This window comes from Phacochoerus africanus, chromosome 16 (genome assembly GCF_016906955.1).
Source record: "Phacochoerus africanus isolate WHEZ1 chromosome 16, ROS_Pafr_v1, whole genome shotgun sequence".
NCBI classification, from domain to species: Eukaryota; Metazoa; Chordata; class Mammalia; order Artiodactyla; family Suidae; genus Phacochoerus; species Phacochoerus africanus.
The window spans coordinates 28,828,708-28,856,006 of record NC_062559.1 but is presented as its reverse complement, the minus strand read 5'-3'; the positions used below and the strand labels follow the sequence as shown (position 1 = coordinate 28,856,006).

Here is a 27,299-nt window from a genome sequence, read left to right as displayed (position 1 = left end):
GGAGAAAAGTGCATGTCACTCTTTCATAAGCATGCTAATAAATTAATATTTAATGTTACATTAACCAACAAATAAACATGCATATATAACTCACTGTAGCTTATACAAAACTTTACCTTCAATAAATCTGTCATATGTTCAAGTCCAAGTCCATGTAAAAATATTTCCAGATCTCCAAATGCTGTATATGAACTATACATATTTATAACAATGTCAATTTTAGAAGACTATAAATGCACAAATACATATTTATAATGCAGAGAGAATAAGAATGAATCTACGTAGAATATACAATCATACCTCATTTTTTGAGTTTTGTTTTATTGCTTTATTTGTAGATAGTGTGTTTTTTACAAATTGAAGGTTTATGGCAACCTTGTGTCACCAGGTCCATTTAATGCCATTTTCCAACAGCATTTGCTCACTTTGTGTCTCCGCGTCACACTTTGAGAATTCTCAAACTATTTCAAATTTCTCATCATTACTATATTAGTTATGATGATATTCGATGTTATTACTACAACTTGCTGAAGGCTCAGATGACGGTTACCATTTTTTAGCAATTAAGTAATTTTTAATTAAGATAATTACATTGTTTTTATACACAGAATGCTATTGCACACTTAGAAGACTACAGTATAGTGCAAACATAACTTTTAAATTTGTGACTCACACTTTATTGTGATATTTGCTTTATCGTGGTGGTCTGGAACCAAATCCCAGTATCTCTGAAGTATGTCTATATTTACAAACTTACATACCAGACTTAGGTTACATCAAAGGAGAAAGAGGTTTTCTTTAATGAAGATTTAAGTAAACAGAGAAAATGGTGATAATAAAATGAAGTTTATTTTCCTAAGACTGAAAATATTTGTCAACATGTGTACAACTGACCCTTGAACATGGTTGGAACTGTGCAGGTCCACCTGTACATGAATTTTTTTCAATGTTAAGTTACTACACTACTGTGCAATCGTGGTTGGCTGAATCCACGGATGTGGAACCACATATATGGAGGAACCTTGGATACAGATTTTCCATTGGGGGTGTCAGTGCCCCAGCCCCAGAACTGTTCAAGGGTCAACTATATTCCTTGTGAGAGCTCTGAACATGAAAATCTCTTTAACTGCAGAAAGTAAAAAGTTAATAAATGTGGGTTAAGTAGAGGATAATGTTGTGGCCATGTACTGAACAACTGTGTTCAGGGGAAAAATGGTATTTTTAATTTTAGCTTATAAAACCAGAAATCTGCTATAAAGAACTAGAAAGCAAGATGCAATCTAGTTTGAACACGAATAATAAAAATACAATCCTAGACTCTTTTGTTGATATTTAAAGTAAAAAGTTATTTTCATTACTATTGGTACATGCAAATAAAACTTCTAAAATTCTAGAGAACAAGGCACTTAAAATTTAGACATTTTAAGCAGTATTTTAAAATGCTTATAAAAGTTTAAAATATATTTTAAATAGGTCATCACATTTACTATAATAAAAACAGGCACAATTTTTTTACGCATTTATAGGTATTGCGTTGAACACATATGTTACCTAAATACGTGATCTTTTTCTTTATCAGAATCTGTTCTCAATAGTTTACACACAGTCTCTTCTTTAATTAGCTGTTGAAGCTTGCCTTCCAAAGGATTTAAAGTCAAGGAAAGAAAATTGGAAATCTGAAAAAAGTTATAGTAAAAATTAAAGGAAGATAGTAATGAATGTTTTCAGTAAGATTTTGGTAAGTTCTAAGGTAGAATTTTTTTTAAGGTAGTACTTTGAATACATTATTAAGTAGAAGAAGTAACAGCATGATTAATGTACATAAATCTAAACTGTACACCTTAAATAGATGTGAAATTCCTTAGTTTTAAAACTTCTTAGTGCTAATATTTTAGTATGTCAAGTTGTTACATAATCAGCTAAGATACAAAATCAAATGTCACTTCAAGAAAAAATTTATGACTCAAAATAATCTCTGATGTTCCTAAATTTCTTAATATGTCAAATTCAGTGTCCAGACTCTACCCTAAATTTAATAATGTAGTATGTTAATAAAAAGTCTTCAAATATTCAAAACTTAGAAGAAAAACTGTAAATTTCTTTTTGAAGTTTCACAGGACTTCAGCGATTAGCATTTAGAATAATTTTGGGAATGTAGATCTGAGTTAGAAAAATGATAGGCATGTTTATAGGCTACTTAAAAAACAGAAGAAGTTATTTCACATGTAATAAAAATGGTTATTATATGATGGAAACTTTGGAATGTCTCAAGGTTTCAAATTCAGAAATTCACTTTTACAAGATCCTGAACTATATAAAACTTAGATTTACAGTTGAACTATATTTGATCCTTGCTTAGAAATTACAGACCTGTGGCTGAAAACTTTAATATTCAGACCAAAAGTTTATATCAATAAAGTAATTTAATATACTGCCAATATTTATTATTTATTTTAACATCTGAATGACAGTAAGTCATATACCCAAGAATGTTTTCACTTTATTATATATCTTGTCACATGTACAGGAGCAAACGTAGCTTAAAGGATTTAATTTCTAAACACCTAATTAATATGTAAAAACAACAGTTTAATTATGTACTCAAATCCTGAAATTTTACTAGCTGTAAAATTATCAATATACTAATCAATTTTTGAAAATCTGAACCAATTGGAAATGTTTAGTCTGTTACAATTTTATTTCTACCACCAGATAAGACTTTATTATCTCTTTACATGGCTTTTAAATTACATTATAAATGCCTCTTATTTAGTAAAAGATAAATATGCTCATAAAATAAAGTTTTCATTACCTGGCTGGAGAAAAATTACAGATTTAAACATTTAATAACAGCCAGGAGTTGCCACTATGGTGCAGTGGGGTAAGAATCTGACTGTAGCAGCTTGTGTTGCTGCAGAGGCGAGGGTTTGATTCCTGGCCCAGGAACTTCCACATGCCATGGGTGTGGTCATTAAAAATATGTAAGCTCTATGTAAACAAAATTTGGGAATTCTTGCTTGGCACGGTGGGTTAAGAATCTGACTGTAGTAGCTTAGATCACTGCGGAGGCACAGGTTCAATCCCTGGCCTGGTCCAATAGGCTAAGGATCCAGTGTTGCTGCAACTGTGGCATAGGTCACACCTGTGGTTCAGAGTCAATCTCTGGCCTGGGAACTTCCATATGCCATAGGTGCAGCCACAAAATCAAAAAAACAAAAACAAAAAAACAGCCAGATACACTACTATTACAGGTGTGAATTCTTTTTTTTTCCGCTGTATTTTTTTTTTGTCTTTTGTCTTGTTGTTGCTATTTCTTGGGCCGCTCCCGCGGCATATGGAGGTTCCCAGGCTAGGGGTCCAATCGGAGCTGTAGCCACCGGCCTACACCAGAGCCACAGCAACGCGGGATCCGAGCCGCGTCTGCAACCTACACCACAGCTCACGGCAACGCTGGATCATTAACCCACTGAGCAAGGGCAGGGACCGAACCTGCAACCTCATGGTTCCTAGTCGGATTCGTTAACCACTGCGCCACAACGGGAACTCCTACAGGTGTGAATTCTAACAAAATAATACAAAGGTTCTACAAATGATCATGCAGGCTAAGAAAAATTAGTTTGATATATAGGATACCTCTAGATGTTTATTTCTTTTTGCAATCTCACTTGGTGTCTTTCCATCTTTGGTTTGTAGCATTTTATTAGCTCCCAGTTCAAGCAACTTCAAAACTACATTTTTATGGCCCTGACGTGCTGCCCATGTTAAAGCCTGTAAGTGGAGGAAAAAGAAGATTGTTTAAAGAGGGAGTGTACATGAGATAGAGAGGAAAACTTTTCAACAGTATTTATGGCACAATAAAAAAGCGAATGTAGTTAATTAATGAAATGATGCAATCTCATCATTTCACAATATAACATTAATTTCTAAAGCTGTAATTTGGAAATTACAAAGCAGACTGCCAGTGTGCACTGATTTTATAAAATCAAATGTTTTAGCAGTCGAATGATGTTATAGAATAAAACAATTTATCTGCCAATCACAATTATTTTCTATAGAAAAGAATTCTAGGTATGTTCCAGAGCCCAGGCTCTTTTTTTGTGTTACAGTTTCTTATGTCAAGTGTGAGGACAAGAGAGGCGATAATCTCTTTTTTTCCATATAAGCTGTTGCTTTTCTTTACTGAACAGCAATTATATCCAACCCTTCTGCAATTCTTAGTTCTTAAAACCTTCCTTGTGGACTAGTGACAATAAGATTGCAAGGTCTTAGTGATAAAAAGGGACACTGTACAATCGATTCTCACAGTATAACCATTCTCATCCTGGGTATTAACTTCTGCTCCATGAGCAACAAGAAGAGCAACAACCTGAGGGTGGCCATCCCGGGCAGCATACATGATCGGGGTCATAAGTCTCCTAAAGAGAAGAAAGAAAAGAAACATTTGTGTCAGTGCTGCCCTTAACAGTCATTCAAATCCATGAATTTTACAATACACAAGACCATCAGCATTGTTTAGAAAGCAAAGAAAAATGAAAGCTTTTTGTAAATCAGGGGATCTAAAAATCTAATTTCCCAGCGAATAAATAAATATGAAGACGACACTCTTAGAAGTATTGAATGCTTACACACAGCACCCTCTAGTGAAGAAATGTGTTTTTTTAAAAAACCACTAAATAAACCATACTTTCCGAGGTTTCATTAATTTACATATTCACACAAAAATATCAGAGTACCCTTTCCATGCTTATGCTGGGAATATACAGATGAATGATACAAATAAGGCCCCTGTCTTCTCAAAACTGCTCATACTAAATAAGTGCTTATTACATTTTTAAAATTATATTTTATGTAACACTTACTTCTTAGTGTGTTCTATTATGGTTCTACTTTAGGACTGAAAGAATTTTACCCTGACTTGGGATAGTTACTTTAAATCAAGAAAGACATCAGTGCAATAGTTTAGCCAGACTGAGATTACGTTCTGGGAGGACACAGTGGTTTCCCTCTAGAGGTTTCCCTTCCTGAGTCACCTTAAACATCTGATTTATACACAAAGACCTTCTCAAAAGAACAAATTAAATGACTTCAGAATTCTCTGTTTCGATCTCATTAAGGAAGTTCATCTTGATTACTCACATTACATACACTACCTATAAAGGGAGTACTTCCCTGCAAGGTTAATATAAGGTATATCCTGAATCTGATCACACCAATGTCTTTAGCACAAAAAGTTTCATATGTATCTGTTTCTTCTATTTCCTAGTATATTACAATTTCAATGTCTTATTGGGAATCATACACTAAAGCAGTTGTTAAGTACTGACTTCTACCTTGAATATTGTTTACACAGTTGGCTTCATTAGACAATCCTTACAAAGTGAAGAGTGAATTTCTGGACAGCTTTAGCAAACAGGGCAAATATGTACAACAGAACAAAATTACTTGAGTCAACTAATCATTTCTAGTTGAAATGTCTTTCAAACATATGTATAACCTACCACTGGTATTTTATATTAGAAGCAAACAAGCCCCACAATTTTCTGATGCCCCATCTCATCCTGCATAGCAATCCTCCTCTCCTCTGTGTTTTCACAGCATTCTGTGCTTATTTTTCTCTGTTCACCTTTCAGGCCAAAATGTATTTGTTCATCTATTTTCTCAATCAGAATGTAAGTTCTTTGAGGATACTGATCCCGACCTTTCTCTATCTCATTATCTACCCCTTAATCCATGAAGTAACTAAAATAATGGTCTGCTTCTGTTTTTTGTGTCATGCTTACTTTTAATACAGGTAGGGTTTTTTTCTTACCTATTATATCATAACTTTACCAACTGTGTTAGACAATGCATCTATGTACTTACTTATTTTACATATATTAGATCTACCTAACCTAATGAGAGATACATGTTGAAATTTCCTGTTACAATTGTATTTTGAGCTACTTATCCTTGAATTTTAATAGGTTTTGATTTACAGATTTAGCAGCCATGTAGTCTAGTGTGTACAGGTTAGTTCTTGTTATATTTTCATTAATTTTGCCTTTTATCATAGTAAAAAGTTCTTCATTCTGTTTACTGCATTTAAAATATTAGCAATATTTGATACTGACAATTCTGATTTCCATGGGTTCACCTTGACCTGAAAAGGAATCTTTCATACTTTTCTTCAACTTTTCGTGTAATAGCATTCAGCCATCTTTTGTGCTTTAAGCTTGTATATCAGCTGAAAAATTCAGTCCATTCTCATTTACTGTAATGATTGATATAACTGACAATATGCCCTCCCTGTTGTTTTGCTAGCGCAACAAAATTGCCACTCACTACATTTTTCCTCATGAAAATCTGATGACTCTGCTTTTCCTTCTTTTTCTAAAAGTGCCATTAAACATTATCTTGTTTTTCTACTCAGTAAAACGCATATGACTCTCTTATATGTAAGCAAGATAAGACCTATCCCCTTCCTCCTCTATCATGCCACAATTCTCTGTATTTACACTTGAACAGTGTAAGATCTTTTGAATACTCTTAGCTTCTTTGCTTCTCTTAGGTGCCCCCCAACTCTGTAAACTATGGGTCTTAGATTTTGTTGGCGTAACTTATTACTTATAAGATTTTTACTTGGATTTTGTCTTGTCCATTTCCAGAATACTTAACACTCACATTTCAGATTTTCAGTCTAATACAATCCATTAAATACACATTTATCTAACTTCATCCCTCTACAGCTTTCTCTTCATCCTCTGCTTTCATGATGTCCTGGTTCTTTTTTTGTTTGGTTAAGTCTTGTCTTATGTATTTTCCTCAGCTGGGGGCCTGGGTTAGCTACCTTCCCCAAGTTCTTGCATATCCTTGACCATCTTTCTTTTCACCCTGAATGCACACCGTGGCTTGGTTGAGAATAAGATCTTTAGGTTGCAGGCTTTTCTCTCAGCGAAAATGTAACTTAATTCTTTTCTAGTTCCAGCTGTGCGCATGAGCAGTTTGATGCCACTCTAGTCTTTTTACTTCCCTTTGTTGGCAAGTAATTCTTTCTGCTTGGAAGCTTTCAAAAATGTCCTCTTTGTTTTCAGAGTTTACACTTTTTAAACTATAATTTATGTTTAGGAATATCTTTTTTTTTTCTCTTTCTCATCAGTCCAAATTAAAGTTCAGAAACTTTTCCAGAATGAAGCCTTTTTTTCGATACTCAGTTCTGATAGAATTTTTCAGCTTAGGAACCACTTCTTTTTTTTCTAGAATGTGTTCATTGTTACCAATCTTCCATGTTCCTTTTTCTTCTCTGAATTTTGAATTCAAATACCACATTCCTTAAGTTCCAAGAGCTCTTTCTTCTGCTGCATTTAAATCTGTGTGTGCTTTTAATTTTTAATTCAGTTTTCATATTTCTCCATCAGCAATTTTATTGTACCAGGCAAATATTCTAACTTACCAGTCTTTCCTCTAGCTGCTGGGAAGTTTTTTATTTTCTGTTGCCTCTTTAGGGCTCAGGTCTAGTAGTTGTAATATTCTTAATGGCAGAAATCCTTCAGATTTTGAAAATCAAAGAAATTTCTTATGCAGTGAGTATGCAGTTTAAGGGCAGGCTGTTAGAAGTACCTGGAGAATTATCTCTGCTTTCCTATCTTCCTGAACTTTCCCAACCTCATGGATAGAGACAACTCAGCCCACTTGTTTAGCTCCTAGTCTTTAAGAGTCTGGGAACCAAAACATTCATGTGGGACCAGCTTTACCCAAGGTCCACAGATCTCCTAATGTCAAACTTTTGTGAGATCAGCTGCTCTCCATCTGGGTTTAGCCCTGATGACTTCCTACCCTTGGGGAAATGAAACGTGTGTTTTACAGGGAAAGGAACAAAAGCCTGAGTTCTCCATCAGCACTCAGCTCCCTTAAGAGGTCTTAGTAGCCCAAGGTTGGGAAAGGCATAGCTTGGAGGTTAAGAACAAAGAGGAAGTGAATGATGTTCTGGTAGCCAAGTTCCCACTTGTGTCATGTTTATAATTTATGGGCCATTGTCAATCCAACATGTATTCATCTCCATTTTCATCTAGTAATTTTATTTGTAATGTATTTGTGTGACTTTATATTTTTTAATATTTTAATATTGTGAAACATAGGAAATTGCTTTGGTGTGAGGTTGGAACCCAACATTTTTTACTCTTTCAAATAGCTATTCAAATCCCTGGCACCAAAGGGATCATCCATTTTCTATCTGCTAGTTTGAAATGCTACATTAATCACAGATGATAATGTCATATATTCTTGGATTTCATCCTACATTTTCTTTTGTTTTCTAGGGACAAAAGCAATCAAGAGCTTTCCACTAATATCACAAATTTTAACTACTGTGACTTATCTTTAATATAAGTCAAATTATTTATCATTGCTCTTTAAAAAGACATTGATTTTTAAAAATTACTTAATTTGTACATATGTACTTTTTCCTTAGAACACTACAGATAATTACTGATAAGAATTGGGTGTCTGGGAGCTCCTCCTGCTGTGGTGCAAGGGGAACAGCGGCATCTCAGGAGTGCTGGGACATGGGTTCGATTCCCAGCCTGGCACAGTGGGTTAAGGATCTGCTGTTGCCACAGCTGTGGCTTAGGTCAAGACTGCTGCTGGGATCTGATCCCTGGCCCGGGAGCTGTGGGGCAGCTAAAAATGGGAAAAAAAAAAAAAAAGATTTGGGTATCTTTCCAAAAGAACTCTTCCTCTTTGTTCCCTTAAGTAATTTATTACCTGAGAGGGTTTTGTTTCTTTTTGTCTTTGTATCTACTTGGTATCTACTTGCTAAATGAATGATATATTTTCAATTAATTTATTTTCAACCATTATGCATTATTTTACTTTAGGTGTATTTCATTGGATTTTGGTTTTAGTCGTATGTGAGTTACTGCATTTTAATCAGTGAGTTTTAGCAATTACCTTAGCTTTTTATTAATATGATTAGGCTCATTTCTGACATTTTTGCTTTTTATTTATCGCACTTCCATGATAAACAAATTCATTTATGTCTCCTTTTTAGTTCTGTGAGGTTGTCTAAGTTCTATTTGTTCTGTTCACCCTCTACCTCCCTGTACTGCCCCTTGATCTGAAAGCTTCTAATGTCCTTATTTTCTTCTAGTACAGCAGTATTACACTATTTCTTCTTGTAAGCAGTCCTTCTTATCTACCGGGATACATTCCAAAACCCCTTAATAGATTCCTGCAACCGTGGATGGTACCGAAGCCTATATATACTAACTACATTTTTTCCTATACTAATGGGTGGGTAGTCTATATGGCCTGGATATGCAGGACAAAGGGATGATTCATGTTTTGGGCAGGATGGTGAAAGATTTAATAACATTATACAGAATGTCATGCAATTTAAAACTTACGAATTGCTTATTTCTGGAATTTCCCACTTAATATTTTCAGACTGCAACTGACAGAGGTTAAGTGTAACTACAGAAAACAAAACAGTAAAGGGGACTACTATACTTACTTTTAAGTCCTTTTCACCTTCTTCCTAACAACTTCCACCTTACCCAGTTAATAACTATGGTCTCATCTGAAGAGTTCACTTTTATTTTGCTTCATTCTTACCTCAGCCACCCAAATTTCCAACTTGTTATCATGTAAATTTAGTATATCATCATCTTATAAACATAGTTTCTTTAACAGCCAATAATTATTTAGATTTACCAATATGTTTACTTACTTCTTTGTTTAACATTATTTCTTGCATCCCATTACATTTGGGTTTATCTTTTTGTAGAAGACTTTGTAGCTGTTATATTTAAGAGTCAAAAGAATAGCACTACTTAACTGGGAACACTTTTTTGTGAAATATGTGGGAAGTATTTTTAATTTATCAAAATGGACAGAGGTATAGGCATTTAATGGATTAAGGCCGGAATTGCTAAATATCCTGCACTACACAGTACAATCTCAGTTAAAATGTCAACTGCACTTTAGCTGAAGATAAGTTTTAAGTTCTTGTATATATGAAATTGTCTTTAGTTGGCCTTCACTCTTGAATGACAGAATGGTTAAATATAGAATTACAGTTCGAAGTTTATTCATCTTCCATACATAGTTGTTATTAAGTATACACAGTTGTTACTAAGAAGTCTAATGTTAGAAGGACATTTCCTAATAAGAATTGTCTTGATGAAGTAATTTATACAGATAACGTTCAGGAATTTTGCCTTTATTCTTGATATTTTGAAATTAATTGTGATGTGTCTATATTAATTTAAAATGTTAAATATCTTTATCACTTTGTGTGTATAAATCTTTTTTGCACTTGGTAAATCTTTCAATCCTAAATATTTGTGTGTTCTGTTTAGGAACATTCTTTGCCATTACTGCTTCCAATATAGTCTATTTTCCACTTTATCCTTCTAGAACTCTTATTAGACAGATGTTAGAACTTCCAGCAAGGTTCTCCATGTCTCTTACCTTTTCCTTTGTAACTCTTTTTGTTGTATTCTAGATTTCCTCACATCCATCTTCCAGTCCACTAATTAGCTCTTCAGCTGAGTTCCATCTGCTATTCTTCAGATGTACTTTAGTTTTAATATTCAGTAAGTTTATTTTTTTCATAATTCATTGTACTTGTTTCATAATTCCTGATTGTTATTTTGTGGAAGCAAATCCCTCTTTGATTGCTCAGAGGAATAAAGTTTTTTTTCAGATTCTTCTGTTTTTTCCATTTTATCTAGTCTAGGTCACTCTTTTGTTGGATCTGTTGTCCTGATTTTATGATGCTTACATTCTCCAGATTTTGGAAATTTTTGATTGTGCATCCATCTTCTGGCATATAAAGACCTGTCAAACACTGAAGATTCAAGCCAGCAACCCTGGCCTGGCCCATCAATAATGTAGTTCTTAGGGTTAGGCAGAGAGGGTTCCCATATATTTCTTTCTTTAGGGAGTTACTCCTTTTCCATTCCCAAGATAACTCCCTTTCCTATTTCCAATAGAACTTAAACTTTAAGGGTATCTAAAGTTTGCTGTGGAAGGGCAAAACTTTAGCATATGTTCAATTTAACATCTTAAAGTCATAAACCTAGTTTTTGAAAAAACTGGTCATGTTTTTCCTTCAGAATTTTTAGAATCATTTCATCAAGTTAAAATACCCCCTTGGCACTCTGAATGTGATGTTTAATTTTACAAACTAATTCAGATAAAAAAACAAATGTCCTTTTTAATGCTGAGTCATCCCAGCCAAGAACATGACATATCTATTTATTCAATCTCCTTTTGTTCTACTCAGCATAGTTTTAAAATTCTCTTCATTTGGGTCCTTCACTATTCTTGCACTTTTACCTTTAGATGTTTATGTTTTTTTGGTCTTGAGACTGGGATCCATTATCTCATTGTATTCTCAAGCTGGCTATTACTTGTAAATTGGAAATAAGTGAATTTCGCATATTAGCTAAAAAAATATATATATAACCTCACTTTATGATTACTATTTCTAAGTTTCCGAGTTCATTAACTTGAGTTTACTAAGCATATATTCATATAATCTAAAATATAATTTTGTCCGCTTTCCTAATAAAGAATGCCTAGTAGTTTGATCAAAGGTAATATAGTTCAATGGTTTAGAACAGTAGTTGGCAAATTTTTTTCTGTAAAGGGCAAGAAAGTAAATATTTTAGGCTTAATGGGGCATACAGGACTATGTCAGAGCCATTCAACTCTGCTATTGTAGCACAAAAGTAGCCATAAACAACACATAAAGGAATGAGCATGAATCTGTTCCAATCAAACATTAAAGGTTTGCAAAATCCTAGTTCAGATTATAAGTAATATAATTAAAAGTATAATAAAGTAGTCTACCTAAGTTAAAATCTAGTCTTCAGCATTTATTGCCTGTGTAACGTTAGGCAAGTTTCTTAAAATCTCATCGCTTCAGTTTCTACCACTTTATATGGGCATAAGATAGTTTCTACATTTGTGGTACCTATTTGTGATATTGTCAAAATCTGTGGGAATGAAATAATAACGCTCAATAATTAGACTAGTACTAGGTATGAAGTAAATGCAGTGTCGTGACTAGCTATTTTTATTATTATTTGTAGATCTTATTTTCTTCTATTGCATGACTGCACTGTCTTATAGTTCCCAAAACAATGAAAGACAAAAAGAGCTTATAATAAGCATCCCTGTTTTCTTGACATTAATGAAAATGCTGTTAGTGCTCCTCTGTTAAGCATATGACTTGTTTGGGTTTCGGGTACATGTTTATGAAATTAAAGAACAATTCATCTAATCAAATTTTACTAAGGTTACAAAAATTGGAGTAAGATTTTTTTTTTGTCTTTTTGTTGTTGTTGTTGTTATTGTTGTTGTTGTTGCTATTTCTTGGGCCGCTCCCACGGCACATGGAGGTTCCCAGGCTAGGGGTCCAATCGGAGCTGTAGCCACCGGCCTACACCAGAGCCACAGCAACGCGGGATCCGAGCCGCGTCTGCAACCTACACCACAGCTCACGGCAACGCCGGATCGTTAACCCACTGAGCAAGGGAAGGGACCGAACCCGCAACCTCATGGTTCCTAGTCGAATTCGTTAACCACTGCGCCACGACGGGAACTCCTGGAGTAAGATTTTTAACTTCTATAAAAATGCCCTTCTGGCATCTATTATAATGATAACCTCCTTTTTAAAAATCTCTTGAAATTTTATAAAATTTATTTATTTTATTTCCATAATATTGAGCTATTTTCCAATGAAATAGAAATTCTGACATGAATCTCATTTGATCATTGTATATTGTTCATTTATTTTGCATATAACATGCATCTTGCTGATACTTCATTAAGGGATTTTTATATTTATAGTCACAATTGAGACATATTTATAAAACTTGTTGGAGTGTATAATTTTTACTGGATTTCAAAATTAGAATTTTTTGCTTTGTAAAAAAAAAAAAAACAAAACACTAAAAGATTTCTCTCTCTCTCTTATGCATTGGAACAATCCAAATTGTTAATGGAATCTATTCTTTGGAAGTTTAAAAGAAGTGACCTGTTAAGCTTTCTGAGTCCAAGACTTTTTTGGGAAGTTGGCTTTATGACAGTTTTTCTTAAGAGACAAAAATATCAACATAAAAAAAAAAACCACCAAAACCAGCATAAATAAACAAAAAACAAACCAGAAATAGCATTTCCAACACATGTAACAATTAAAAGCTAAAAGATCCAATATACCAAAAGTTCTTATAAATCGCTAAAACATGTGGACCGACAAATACAAAAATGATAAAAAGATCAAAGGGAATTAATAGAAAAAGTATGTATAAACCACTAACAAAAATTTAGAAGATTAATCAATTAAGCATTATTGAAAAGCATGCAAACTAAAATATTAATTATAAATCAGATTAGAAAATTTAGGATATCAAAATACCAAGTGATATCACTATGTGGATTCTTTCAAATACTGTGGGAGGTAGTAAAAAGTGACTCCACTTTTTCAGAAGACAATTCAGCTGCACCCATAATAATTCTAAATATACACATATTTTTGAGTCAGAAACTCTATTTTGGATTGTATCCTATAGAAAACCCATCCAAGTTTCCACAGAGGTTCACTGGAGCATCTTTTGTAATACTAAAAACATGAAAACAATCCAAATGTTCTTCAATAAAATATTAGGTTAAGTAATGGTATCACATTCATACAGTGGAATATTATGCAGCTGTTATAAAGAGAGAACTATCTATACATACTAACAGTTATAGTGTCCATGAAACACTGTTCAGTTAAATATGCCAATTGCAACAGTACAGCATAAAATCCTATTTACAAACAAAATAAAAATGCTAACACATGGAAGAACTTGTGCAAAAATATGTAATAACAAACAATGACACTATAAGGAAAAGAGAAGACTTTTCATTCCCTAAATTACATATTTAAAAAAATTTACTAGGAAACTTTTACGGCCAGAATTTTAAATAAAAATAAAATTTGAAAACCATCTTGAGATACAGTGAAACTAATGTTCTTTAAATTCAGGCAAAATTACTCACTGGTTCCAATTCTGAATATACAGTCCCTGGTTTTGGCAAGAGCAAGCCTTGTTTTAAAATTTTATTTAAGTACAGTTGATTTACTATGTTGTGTTAATTGCTGCTGTACACAGAAGTGATTCAGATATATATACATAATATACAATATATTCTTTTTCAAATTCTTTTCCATTACAGTTTATATAGGATACTTAATATAATTCCCTATGCTATATAGCAGACTAGTTGTTTATCCATTTGCATCCAAGAGCAGGCCTTTTTACTGGACCTCTTGATTCTAATTCATCCTCAAACTGCTGTCAGAATAACCTTCATATAATACTAATTTGTTTATTCTTAAGGTTGTTTGCAACTTTTAGGATAAAATTCATATATTTTATCATGGATTATACAAATTATCTAGCCACGGCTGAATTCTGATTTATTTCCTACTCTAATACCATGATCTTGCTACCTAACTTGTAAGTGCATGAATGAAATGTGCTGTCTCAGGAGTTCTGTTGTGGCTCAGCGGCTTACAGACCTGATGTTGTCTCTGTGAGGATGTGGGTTTGATCCATGGCCTGGGTCAGTGGGTTAAGGATCTGGAATTGCTGCAAGCTGTGGTACAGGTTACTGATGCCACTCAGAGCTGGTGTTGTTGTAGCCGTGGTATGGGATGCAACTAGTGCTCTAATTTGACCCCTGGCCTGGGAACTTCCATCTGATGCAGGTGTGGCCGTAAAAAGAGAAAAAAGTGCTCTCTCATCCTCTGCCTGCACACGCACCTCCCTCTACATTGAGTATTCTTTTCTACCATCTTCAGGTGGCTAAATCCTGTTCATTCTTCAAACCTCAGTTCAAAAACTAAACCTCTGGGAAGCTTTCACTTACCTTTATTTCAGTTAAATTCTAATTTCTATTCCTAGGGAATCCCTCCACTATCTCTAATGTTACTATCTTGTAAATCTCTATTATTTTTTTCTGCTATATTTTTTAAATTTTTTATTTTTTCTATCATAGCTGGTTTACACCTATAGTATTATAATTTTTCTACTATTTTTGTCAAATATAGTATAGGCAGGGACTGGGTCTTTTATCTTGTATCTCCTAGCACTCAGCATATATTATTTAACAAAACCCAGTTGAACTTACTAGTGATATTTTTTTCTTTATCTACCAAACTTCCTCAAGATTGTTAGAGTTGGTTAAAAAGAATAAAATTTATGTATATTATGTGATCACAATTACAATTTTTTTTCTAAATGATATGGAGCCTTTTAGTCATCTTTCTAGCTATGTCATTTCAATAAAACCTCCACTAGAGGGCATACAAAGAAAAGTAGAAGCAAAACTCTCATTGATGGGGAAAAAAATATACCTTCTTAATAATGTATTTATTACTTCTCTCTACCCAGGGAAAAAATGGCTAGTTTGCCTTTATCTCACATTTTTATTGTACAGTTCACTATTATCTACTGTTTTTAGTCTGCTTTAAACAATCAGCTTTTAGCTGGGAGACTGATGAAACAACTGTGATAAAGGAGATATTGAAAATGATAAAATGCTGTGAATTGAACATCCATTTTCAGCTACTAGAGTAGTTTTATTAGATCAACCCTTCCACTAACAAAGGCTGTAAAAGCTGATAAAATATAAAATGTGTTTGAAGGCACTGTAGTAAAACCAAGGCAGCTATAACATGAGAAGCTGAGGTCCTGGAGAAAAAAGAAGCATTTGTTGAATTGAATCCTACATTCTCTGCCACTTTTCCTCTTGAGACATTTGCCAATCCCTGGGTGGCGTAAGTAGAAAGAAATACCTCTAGGCTTTCTTATAAGGCTAGAGACACAAAAACTGGAGTTATGGGCTACCAACCAAGAACTTCAAGGATTAAGAGTCTGGAAAAAAGGGAATAGCAGAAAAGTGGCCCTGCAAAAAAGGGCGTTTACTTTTAAAGCACCTGCAGGTCCTAAAAATACACAAAATATATGGAGGAGGGAGAGAGAAAGACTATAAATTGCTAAGAGGCTGAAAAGCTAAGAAGGACTTTCAGCATTCCTATAAAAATAAGGAGACAAAATTTGGCCTTCATGACCTTTAAGGGGAGAGTGGCTCAAGATAACACCCAAGTTTGTGCTGAGACCACTGAAAAGCTGTAAGGGAAACAGACTAAAACCCAACACACCCAGCTCTGAACCACTGTGATCCCTGATTAGATCAAGCTTCTTACCACCAGTTAGAAGAAAATTAAATATTTTCTGGAAGGAAAGAGAACCATACAAATGTTTATACATAATATCCAGTATTCAACAAAAATTACTAGGGATTTTAGGAGACAGAACCAAGTGACCAAAAGAAAAGAGAAATACCAAAAACAGATCTATAGATGGTATCAGATACACTTTAAAATGTGATTAATATGTTCCAGAAAATATAAAGCAAAAAAAAAAAAAGAATTTAATTAAAGAATTGGGAGTTCCCATTGTGGTGCAGGAGAAACGAATCCGACTAGTGTCCATGAGGATGCAGGTTCAATCCCTGGCCTTGCTCAGCAGGTCAGGGATCCGGAATTGCTATGTGCTGTGGTGTGGGTGGGAGACAGGGCTCGGACCCTGTGGAGTTGCTGTGGCTATGGCATAGGCTGGTAGCTGTAGCTCCAATTCAACCCCTAGCCTGGGTACCTCCACATTTCATGGGTACAGCCCCCCTCGTTCCCCCCCCCAAAAAAAAAGCAGAAGAAAAAGAACTGAATTTTAGGGGAAAAAAGAGGCAAGTAGAAATTCTGGAACTAAAAAATAGGATTATTGAGATTAAGAAGGTAATAGATGGGTTTAATAGCAGATTAGCTACAGTTGAAGATTAGTAACCTGGAAGCTAGGCCAGGAAGAAGTACCCAGGAAACTATGTTACAAGATGTATTGTGACATGGGTATAATGGTCTAAATCTCAGTCAGAGAGAAGAGGGAGAATGAGGCAAGAGTAGTATCTGCAAGAAATACCAGAAGTACGATGAAATGTACAAATGACAGATTCAAGTTCTATGAAACCCAAGCTGAACAGATTTAAAGAAAACTATACCTAGGGTTATCATAGCTAAGTTTCCCCAAACAAGAGACAGATGGAAAATCTTAAAAACAATCACAAGATAAAATACAATACCTTCAAAGGATCAACAATAAGACTAACAGCTTTTCAACAGAAATGATGGAGGCTAGGAGATAAAATAATAGCTTTAAAATACCAAAGGAAGTTAACTTCTAACCTAGAAATCTATGTTCAATGAAAATAACTTTCAAAATTAAAGTGAAATAAAAAGATTTTCAAACAAAAAGACTGTTACCAGCAAATACACTGAAGAAAGGTTTTCAGAAGAAAAATAACCTGACTGAAATATCAAAATATAGGATGAAATGGAGGACCAGAATGAATATGTGAGTAAATCTAAATAAAAGTAAATAATAACAATGTAATTGACAGCCATAAAATGATACTAATAATATATTATGAGGTTTAAAATACATATAGATCTGGAATATATGATAATAATAGCACAAGACAGAGGTGGGATGGACAAGTGGAGTTAAAATATTCTAAGATTCTTGCCACTCTCCAGGAATTGGTAAAAGTACTAATTTATAATAGACTCTAAGAAGTAGAGAATACATGTTATAATCTCTAGAGTAGCCATTCAAAGAGTAATAGAAGAATGAGTAACTAGCAAGACAGAAAACTGAATAATAAAAAAGTTAATTCAGGAGTTCCCGTCGTGGCGCAGTGGTTAATGAATCTGACTAGGAACCATGAGGTTGTGGGTTTGATCCCTGGCCTTGCTCAGTGGATTAAGAATCAGGCGTTGCCGTGAGCTGTGGTATAGGCCACAGATGCAGCCTGGATCCCACGTTGCTGTGGCTCTGGCGTAGGCTGGCAGCAACAGCTCCGATTAGACCCCTAGCCTGGGAACCTCCATATGCGCGGGAGTGGCCCAAGAAATGGCAAAAAGACAAAAAAAAAAAAGTTAATGTAGAAACAATCTTAGAAAAAAGAACACTCATTAAATGGAACATATATCAATATGTACCCTAAATGCAAATGGACTAAATATTCCAATTAAAAGGAAGCAATTATTAATTAATCTAGATAAAAGAACTACATGTTGCTTAGGTAAAAACATGGAAAGGTTGAAAGCAAAAGAATGGAAAAAGCTATATCATACAAACACTAGAAAACTGATAATAACTATACTAGTATTAGAGTATATTACAATAAAGAATAATTACTAAGCATACAGAGGAGCACACTTCATAAGAATAAAAGGTTACTGCATCAGGAGTATGGTGGCCTTAAAAGCAAAAGTTCAACAAAATACAAATTACAGTTAACTGGTAGAACAACAAGCAGAAAAAAATTATTAGCCATTTAGAAGATATGAACAATGAAACTAATAAATGTTGTCTGACTAATACACATAGACCATTCACACCTAACTACTGCCATATTACATTCTTTTCTAGTGTACATGGAACATGTGCAAAACCTGATCACAGGCTGGGCCATAGTCTAAACAAATTTCAAAGATCTAAAATCATACTGAATATGTTCTCTGATAGGTGTGGACTAGAAATCAATAAAAAAGGAAAACTAGGAGAATTAAAAAAAACTTTGATATATTGGACTATTTCTTAGCAATAAAAAGAAATAAATTACTGATACATAAAACATGGCCAAATCTAAAAAATGCTATATTAAAGAATTCAGATACTAAGCATGTATATAATGTATGATGTACTAACCAAAACACCAACTCAGGAGAGAGAAAAATAAGAGTTTTGCTTCTAGGGTTCAAGCAATTGTCTTCGAAAGGACCTAAGGGAACTTCCTAGGGTAATGGAAAATGTTCTGTATTTTGAAAGAGATGTGAGAGCTACATGGGTAGAAATATATAATTCAAAAGGTACATTTATGATCTATGCTATTATACTTTATAAATCATATCTCAGTAAAAAAGTGGAATTAAAAGATATGCCAGATTTTACTATCTAATTTTTACAGAGGGATGGATGACTATATATATATGTAATATATACTGTAACATGGGCAGGAAATATACACACACATGCAAATTATAAGACTGGTTACCTCTGGGAAAGTAGGGAGAAAAGTGAGTATGACTGAGGGGGATACAAAAAGCCTGTATTACTTTATTTAAAACATACTTAAAGCAAAATTAGATTCATTAGGCAAAACATAACTTTCAAAGACTATATGAATTATAGCTTTGATATGGAGTTTTGCATAGCTTCTCTTAATGTTTATGTCTTCTGTTAGCTTTAATAAGTGCCAATGGATATTAAAAATTAGTATCTTCACAAGATTAGGATCCAATAAATTCCTGACTAAATAAAAGGTCCTAATAATTGCAGATTTCCACAGACATGTATTAAGAGGTGATATAATCTTTCCCAGCAATGGATTCATTTCCATATATTCATAAGGTTATTGCTTTAACACTGGCATGAGGGAAGATTTTCCAAAAGGAAACATAACTGTAGCACTATATTCCCTATTAATGAAAATATCATCTGTATGTGTATACAGGGTAGTATAATGGAAAAATATATTAATTATTTATATCTTATGCTTCGCTTGCATCAGTAATCATACTAAAATTCTTCAGCACAGACCATTAATATATAGAAAGTAACTATTCTGGTGGGAAAATGCTAAAATAGAATATATTTAAATAAGAAAAAATTTAATTTTTGAAAGCTATGATCTTACGAGAGAAAACTTAAAATGTTATTTTTACACTGTTAACTTCTCCTAGGACTTCTAATACCACTGGTCATTCCTGAATACAAAAAATATACATTAAGACAAAACTACTAAAATAGGTTAAGCAACAAATTACTATATTTCATTTGGTCTAAGACACCATCAGTTTTGGAGGCATACCAATTTCAGAGATGCTAATATGTAGAAAAATCTGTCATAATACATAAAATATATTTGGGTATTTTTGAGATTTAAGTACATTTTACTTTATTAAACTTTTTAACAATCCTTTATGTTTAAAATTTTTTTTATTTTTCCAATTGAAGTGTAATTTACAATGTTGTGTTAGTTTCAGGTGTACATAAAAGTGATTTAGTTATACACACACACACACACATATATATAATCTTTTCAGATCTTTTCCATTATAAGATACTGAGTACAGTTACCTGTGTTATACAGTAGGCCCTTGATGGTTATCTAGCTTATATATAGTACTGTGCATATGTAAATCTCAAACTCCTAATTTATCCCTCCCTCCACCTTTCCCCTTTGGTAACCTTAAGTTGGTTTTCAATGTCTGTGAATCTATTTGTTTTAAAAGAAGTTCATGTGTATCATTTTTTTTTTAGATTCCATGTATAAGTGGTATCATATGATATTTGTCTGACTTGCTTCACTTAGTATGATAATCTCTAGGTCCATCCATGTTGTTGTAAATGGCTTTACTTCACTCTTTTTATGACTGAACAATATTCCCTTTTGTATGTATACACATATACACAAACACCACATCTTTACTCATTCATTTGTTGATGGGCATTTAGGTTGCTTCCATGTCTTGGCTACTGTAAACAATGCTGCTATGAACACTTGGGTGCATGTACCTTTTTGAATTAAGAGTTTTCTCTGGATATGCTTAGAAGTGGGATCACTGGATCATATGGTAACTCTACTTTTAGGTCTATTTATTTATCTTTTTGGGCCATATCTGCGGTATGTGGAAGTTCCAACATCAGGAATCAAATCTGCACCATAGCAGTGACAACACTGGATCCCCAACCTGCTAAACCGCCAGGCAATGCCTATTTTTAGTTTTTAAAGAACCTCCATGTTGTTATCCATAGCGGCTGAACCAATTTACATTCCTACCAATAGTATAGGAGGGTTCCTTTTTCTCCACATCTACTCCAGCATTCATTATTTGTAGACTTTCTGATGATAACCATTCTGACTGGTATGAGGTGATACCTTACTGTAGCTCTGATTTGCATTTCTCTAATAATTAGGGATGTTGAGCATCTTTTCATGTGCTTTTTGGCCATCTGTCTGTTTTCTTTGGAGAAATGTCTGTTTAGATCTTTTGACCATTCTGGGCCTCTTTTACATGGCAAAGCAATAAAACCTATTTTTTTTGTCTTTTATCCAAAACTGTCTTTGCGTTTCTATGCGGCACTAGGGAGAGGCCCAATTTCAGCAGTAGCTAAACAGAAGCTTTTAATTTTAAATAGGTCCTATTTGTTTATTTTTATTTTCATTACTCTAGGAGATATATACAAAAAATAGTGCTATAATTTATACTCAAAAAGTGTTTTGCCTATGTTTTCCTCTAGGAGTTTTATTAGTATCTGGTCTTATATTAATCTATTTTGAATTTATCTTTGTGGGGGGTATTACAGAGTGTTCTAATTTCATTCTTTTACATGTGGCTGTCCAGTTTCCCCAGCACCACTTATTGAAGAGACAGTCTTTTCTCTGTTGCATATTCTTGCCTCCCTTGTCATAGATTAACTGGCCATAAGTATGTGGTTTTATTTCTGGACTTTCTATCTTGTTCCATTGATCTGAGTATCTGTTTTGGCTCTAGTACCATACTGTTTTGATTACTGTACCCTTGTAGTATAGTCTAAAGTTGGGCAGCTTGATCCCTCCAACTCCATTCTTTCTCAAGATTGCTTTGGCTGTTTGGGATCTTTTGTGTTTCTATACAAATTTAAAATTTTTTTGTTCAGGCTCTGTGAAAAATGCCATTAGTAATTTGACAGGGATAACACTGAATCTGTATACTGCCTTGGACAGTATGTTCATTTTAACAATATTAATTCTTCTAATCCAAGTACATGATATATCTTTCCATCTATTTGTGTCATCTTTTATTTCTTTCATCAGTGTCTTCTAGTTTATTTATTCCTGTCCCACAGCAATGATAATCCATATTACTGTCATATTGAAATAATCTTTTTTAAATGTTTAGTCACAACAGGTAAGAATTAATATACTTACACATTTATGTATATCTTATTAAAATGATAATGTTTAAAGAAAAATAGTATATATCTGTATTAGTTTAGTTTATAAATCAATAAAAAATTAATATTTTGGAAATAATGGCTCTCAATACAGCACAGGAAATATTATCAATTTAAGTAAATGTAACATTTAGTTAAGCACCAGTACTATGAAAAGGCAATATTCATATTCATTACCTTTTAAAAATTTTCATAGACATCATGCTAGCTGGCTAGGTTCATATCTCTCAGTGGTAGAAGAAACTGAGCCTCAAAGATTTCAAAAAGACTTAACAGTCATATTAGCTTGGACAAGTCATTGAGATAGTATTTAGACCCAGATCTTCAGGCTCTAAGTCATGGTTCGTACTTTCTGCGGTATAAACGGACTAATATATCAACTACTTCATAAATGATATGTTTCAGTTAAGTTTCATAATTATACAAATTATCATTCTGTATCAAATCTATTAAATTCAATAAAAAAGCTGATAAATGTTACATGAAATAATTGTGAAGGAGCTGAAAAATACATATAGTGCCATGGTAGTCAAGTGACTTACAGTAAAATTAAGACTTTCATACATGAAACAATGAGAGGACAACACATGACATGTATAAACATGTGCTAAACAAGATAATCACCCACCCAAAATCACAGCTTCTAAACAAAAAGCACTGTTTAGGCTATAACAACATAGGGAAGCTTAACAGACTATTATTAATCTGGCCCTTGAAGGCATAATTTGAATGCACAATGAGGGGAAGAAAGGATATTCCAAATTCAAGAATAACAAAAACAAAACATAAGAGGCAGGAAAGACTGTATGTCTAAAGAACATAGTTGAAATTGTATGGAGTAGCGAGAATAAGGTGGAATCATATTATGGAGAGATTTGGATTTCACCCAATAGACTAAAGGAAGTAGGTTCTATAGCTAACAGCATATAGGATTGACTAAAGTAGAGAGTGCAATCAAAAATATCAACTAGGGAGTTCCCGTCGTGGCGCAGTGGTTAACGAATCTGACTAGGAACCATGAGGTTGCAGGTTTGATCCCTGGCCTTGCTCAGTGGGTTAAGGATCTGGCGTTGCCGTGAGCTGTGGTGTAGGTTGCAGATGCGGCTCGGATATCGCATTGCTGTGGCTCTGGTGTAGGCTGGCAGCTATAGCTCCGATTAGACCCCTAGCCTGGGAACTTCCATATGCCGTGGGAGCAGCCCTAGAAAAAGCAAAAAGACCAAAAAAAAAAAATATATATATATATCTATGTATGTGTGTGTGTGTGTGTGTATAAATTAGGAGGCTATTAAAGTCACCCCTAAGTTGGGATGATAAATATCAAAACTGCAACAAATCTGAGAGATATAACAAAGAAAGAACAAATTAGGAATACATTATATATAAAAGTGAACGGATTGTGATGATTGTTGTATACCTATAAATGTAATAAAATTCATTAAGTAATAAAAAGTGAATGGAAAAAGTGTGAGATAAATAGCAATTTTTCTTGGTATAAATTTATGTTCAAAATTCAAAATTAACTATTGCTTTAAGCATATATTAAAAAGGAAATACAATTATTACGGCCATGAATAAAATACATGTAGGGTGACATAGTAAATCACCAGGGCTGTCCACTCAACAATATTATTGATTCTCCTTCTGTGAACACAGTAAGATTGTACTTCCCTCTCCACTGAAGTTAGATATGACCATGTGACCACAATTAAACAGAAGAACTGAATGGGTTTCTTTCAGGTAGAAGCTTTGGTATTGAGCACACAATGTAACACTGGAGTCAGACACAAATAAGACAAAGTCAAATCAGAATTTGAAAGGTTTTTGTTTTTGCTTTAATCTGGGTTTCTGTGCACGTGTTTTGAGAGATGAGGGCCAAGGGCTTTCATCTGCTAGCTTTTCTCACCCCTATCCTCTCCATTCTGTGCTTTCAAAAAGACCAAGCAGATCTCACGTATGTTTATAGCAATTACTCCTATGCCCTATATACGCAAGGTAACAAACACTAAGATATGGGTTACCATTTGCATACATGTGAAACTGATAAATATAAGAAGAGCTCCTGTATGCAGATAAAGACAGGTAAATAAAAAGATGAGCACAGGATATGGACAGGCAATCTATTTAAAAATTTAAAAATCACGAAATGATAATTCCTAGTAATGTTTTCTAAATAAGCTATTTAAAATTTCTTTTCTGAAAATATTTTATTACTTTTGCCTATGTTTTCAGAGCAAAGATATGTCAGATCATTACTTACAACTAGAAAACAAGTTAATATTGTAATCTAAAATTACACCTCTATCTACCAAACTGTTCCAGTGACATTTACAACTAAATTTATACTGTGATAAAGAAAGCAACATTTTTCCCAGAGTATTTTCTGTAAAGGCAATAACATCCAACAAGTTAACAATCACACAATGATTACGTCAAAACTTTGGACATTAGTTAATGTGTGCTGTCTTATCAATGGTAATAAAACATCTATTGAAATTAAAATGCCACATCATTTTACAAAACTTTTATCTCATGACTAAGCATTCTGAATATAACAAACTCGTCTGCCAGAAAAACTGCCTTCTAAATGTAAAGAAAATATATCTTTTTAAACGTAAGTAAACTAGAGGAAAAAGCACACAATTCCTATAAGTAGAAATTAATTATATATACTTTTTAAAGGCTTATTATTACTCCAACAATAAAAATTGCTGCAAATTTAAGGCTAGACTGAAGAGGGTTTTAAATTTTATCATGTATCTAATAGTTTAATATGGAACGTTTAGACTTTAATATATCATCTGTTATTACATTAATATAAAAAATAAGGAATAATAAAGTCCACAGTATGGCACAACTGCCAACTTTCAATTAATTTAGTCACAAGTCATCTTGTTTTCAGAGCTAAATACAATTATACTGAATTAAAGTGATAATGTTTTTCTATTCACATACTTCCCTTTGCAATCTGTGGAGTTTGTCAAGTGAAAATATTCAAGTATCTACAATAATTTAGGGAAAGAGGGAAAAGCCTAGAGATAAGGCAATTTAAAACATGTGTTTGGCAACAATTAGAAAAGACATGCTATTTAAACTGGTTGTGTCAAAAAATCCTCAACATAGATAAGACAGGGAATATACATATATTCCAATGGTGGATCCTGTTCATATCAAACTTGTAAATTTCCTTACCAAACCTTTGACACATTCAAAGGCTTAAATACTTGAGTGCCAACTTTCTGTTCTGCAAAAATAACAAACCATCTACCACGGAGCAGTAAGGGTTATATCAGACAACATATTTAACAGCAATTAACATAGTGCCTGGTACACAGGAAACATTGAATAAATATTTTATTTTAAAACAAAAAACCTAAACCCAGAAACAAATTCTGAAGCCAAAATAAATAAATCAGAATTAAATTTCCATATTTGCTAGACACAGTACACTTAGTATTGTCAGTGGCAAGATCCAAGAGAAACATAAAAAATGAAGTGTGGTTAATTTAAAAATGGCTTTCAAGTTGTCAGTTTTTTTTCGTATTCCACAGGAAGGAAAATAAATTTTTTTAATTAATAAAAGTAATAAAAAAACAAGGTAGAACTGTGTGTAGTAACATCTAACTGATTATTAAGTAATAAAGCAATGCCATTTCCAACAAGATTTTTAAAAAGTCTACATGGAATATAAAGTGTTAAAGAGACGACAAAAGATATATAAATAAAAACCAAAAAATTTAGAAGATGCTGATTTCTACTTCTAGTAATGGCAAGCTAAATAACTTGGATTAAAATTGTATGAAAAAATTGTGAAGACATTTACAATAGCTGGGTGAAAAAATTTTTTTAATTTCTTAAAGACTGAGGAACTATAAGATATCAAAGAACTACTGAACCAAAATCTAGGTGGCAAATCTAGAGGTAAATTAACAAATCTAGCATTCAACAGTTGCTTTCACCTTGAGGGCATTTGGCAGTTCATGAGAACCCAATGTAAAACTGAGCTGTGACTTTGGTTGCTTCGGACTTCAAAATGAACAAAATTCAAAGCACTGGGCCATTACAAAGTAGAGTTTACTAAACTATACTCAAGACTCATTAAGCTGGGACTCTAAGGACTACATCTTCAGGCTGAGGATGAACCAGAAATAAACCAGCTGTTTAGGTTTTCATCACAAAAATGTTCCAGGGAACTTCAACCCCTAAACTCAAATTATATGAGTCCTGGACTAACAGTGCTTTATGCACCTTTAAAAAATATACAAAATCCTCTTTGATGGATCATCCTAAGCCTCATATTATTCCTACGAGTAAGTTTTAAAACCTAATGACTAGCACCCAGTCATGAGTGAGAAGCATGAGAAACTACTGCTAATAGAAACAGACCCACAAAAACCTCAGATACTGAGATTTTTTAACTGTTTCATCTAGGTCATATGTTTATCTTATTAAAGAAGTTCTGAATTAGAGCTTGAAAATATTTTTAAAGAACAAAAGGCTATAAACTTCTTTAAACACTTTATAACTTCATTATACTGCCAATTTTAAAAAGAATCAAAAAGAATTTCTAGAAATAAAAAAGTAACTGAAATTATAAAGTCAATTGATGAGTTTAAATTAGAAGCTAGTGAAGTGAGATTCAGTGACCTAGAAGGCAGATAAGAAGCTATTTATATAGAATGTGGCATAGTGAAAGAAAAAGATGGAAAATAAAGACGAAAGACATTGTGGATACAGTGACAAAATCTAACAGACAAATAATCAGAGACCCAGAAAGAGAAAAGAACAGGAGAGAGGTAGTATTTAAAGAGATAGTGGATTATACTTCTCCAGAACCAAAGTGTCAACCCAAAATTAAGACGCTTGTAATAATAACGGTTCAAGGGGCAAATGGAGATATCTCAGTAATACTTACCACATTCAATTGTTTTCCTCATTAGACATTTTTAAGATGAAACAGAGAAATTTGGAAAAAACTAAGAAAATGTTGCCAAAACACGTGGACATGTAGGAATTAAATGTACTAGCATATCTGAAAGGCTACTCATACACAAAATTTGGGAACAACATATAACTTCAAAGCAGTTGAGATTTGCTCCTTTAAATAATCTTTAATAAATTTGAATATTATTAAGTGCTCACCATAACAATGGCTAAGGGAGTAAAAGAAAAGCTGTAAATGATAAGAGCAATTACTAATACTGATGT

General features: G+C 33.4%; 1 protein-coding gene across 1 annotated transcript in view; it reads right to left on the bottom strand.

The window, feature by feature from the left end:
- ASZ1 (ankyrin repeat, SAM and basic leucine zipper domain containing 1) overlaps positions 1-27,299 on the bottom strand; it is a 51,206-nt gene that overhangs the window by 12,715 nt on the left and 11,192 nt on the right. Inside the window, exons 5-8 of the mRNA XM_047763319.1 lie at positions 4,304-4,415; positions 3,634-3,768; positions 1,552-1,676; positions 117-192 (exon numbers count right to left, since the gene is read on the bottom strand). Coding sequence (XP_047619275.1) covers positions 117-192; positions 1,552-1,676; positions 3,634-3,768; positions 4,304-4,415 — 448 coding nt within the window. The remainder of the gene's footprint in view (positions 1-116; positions 193-1,551; positions 1,677-3,633; positions 3,769-4,303; positions 4,416-27,299) is intronic.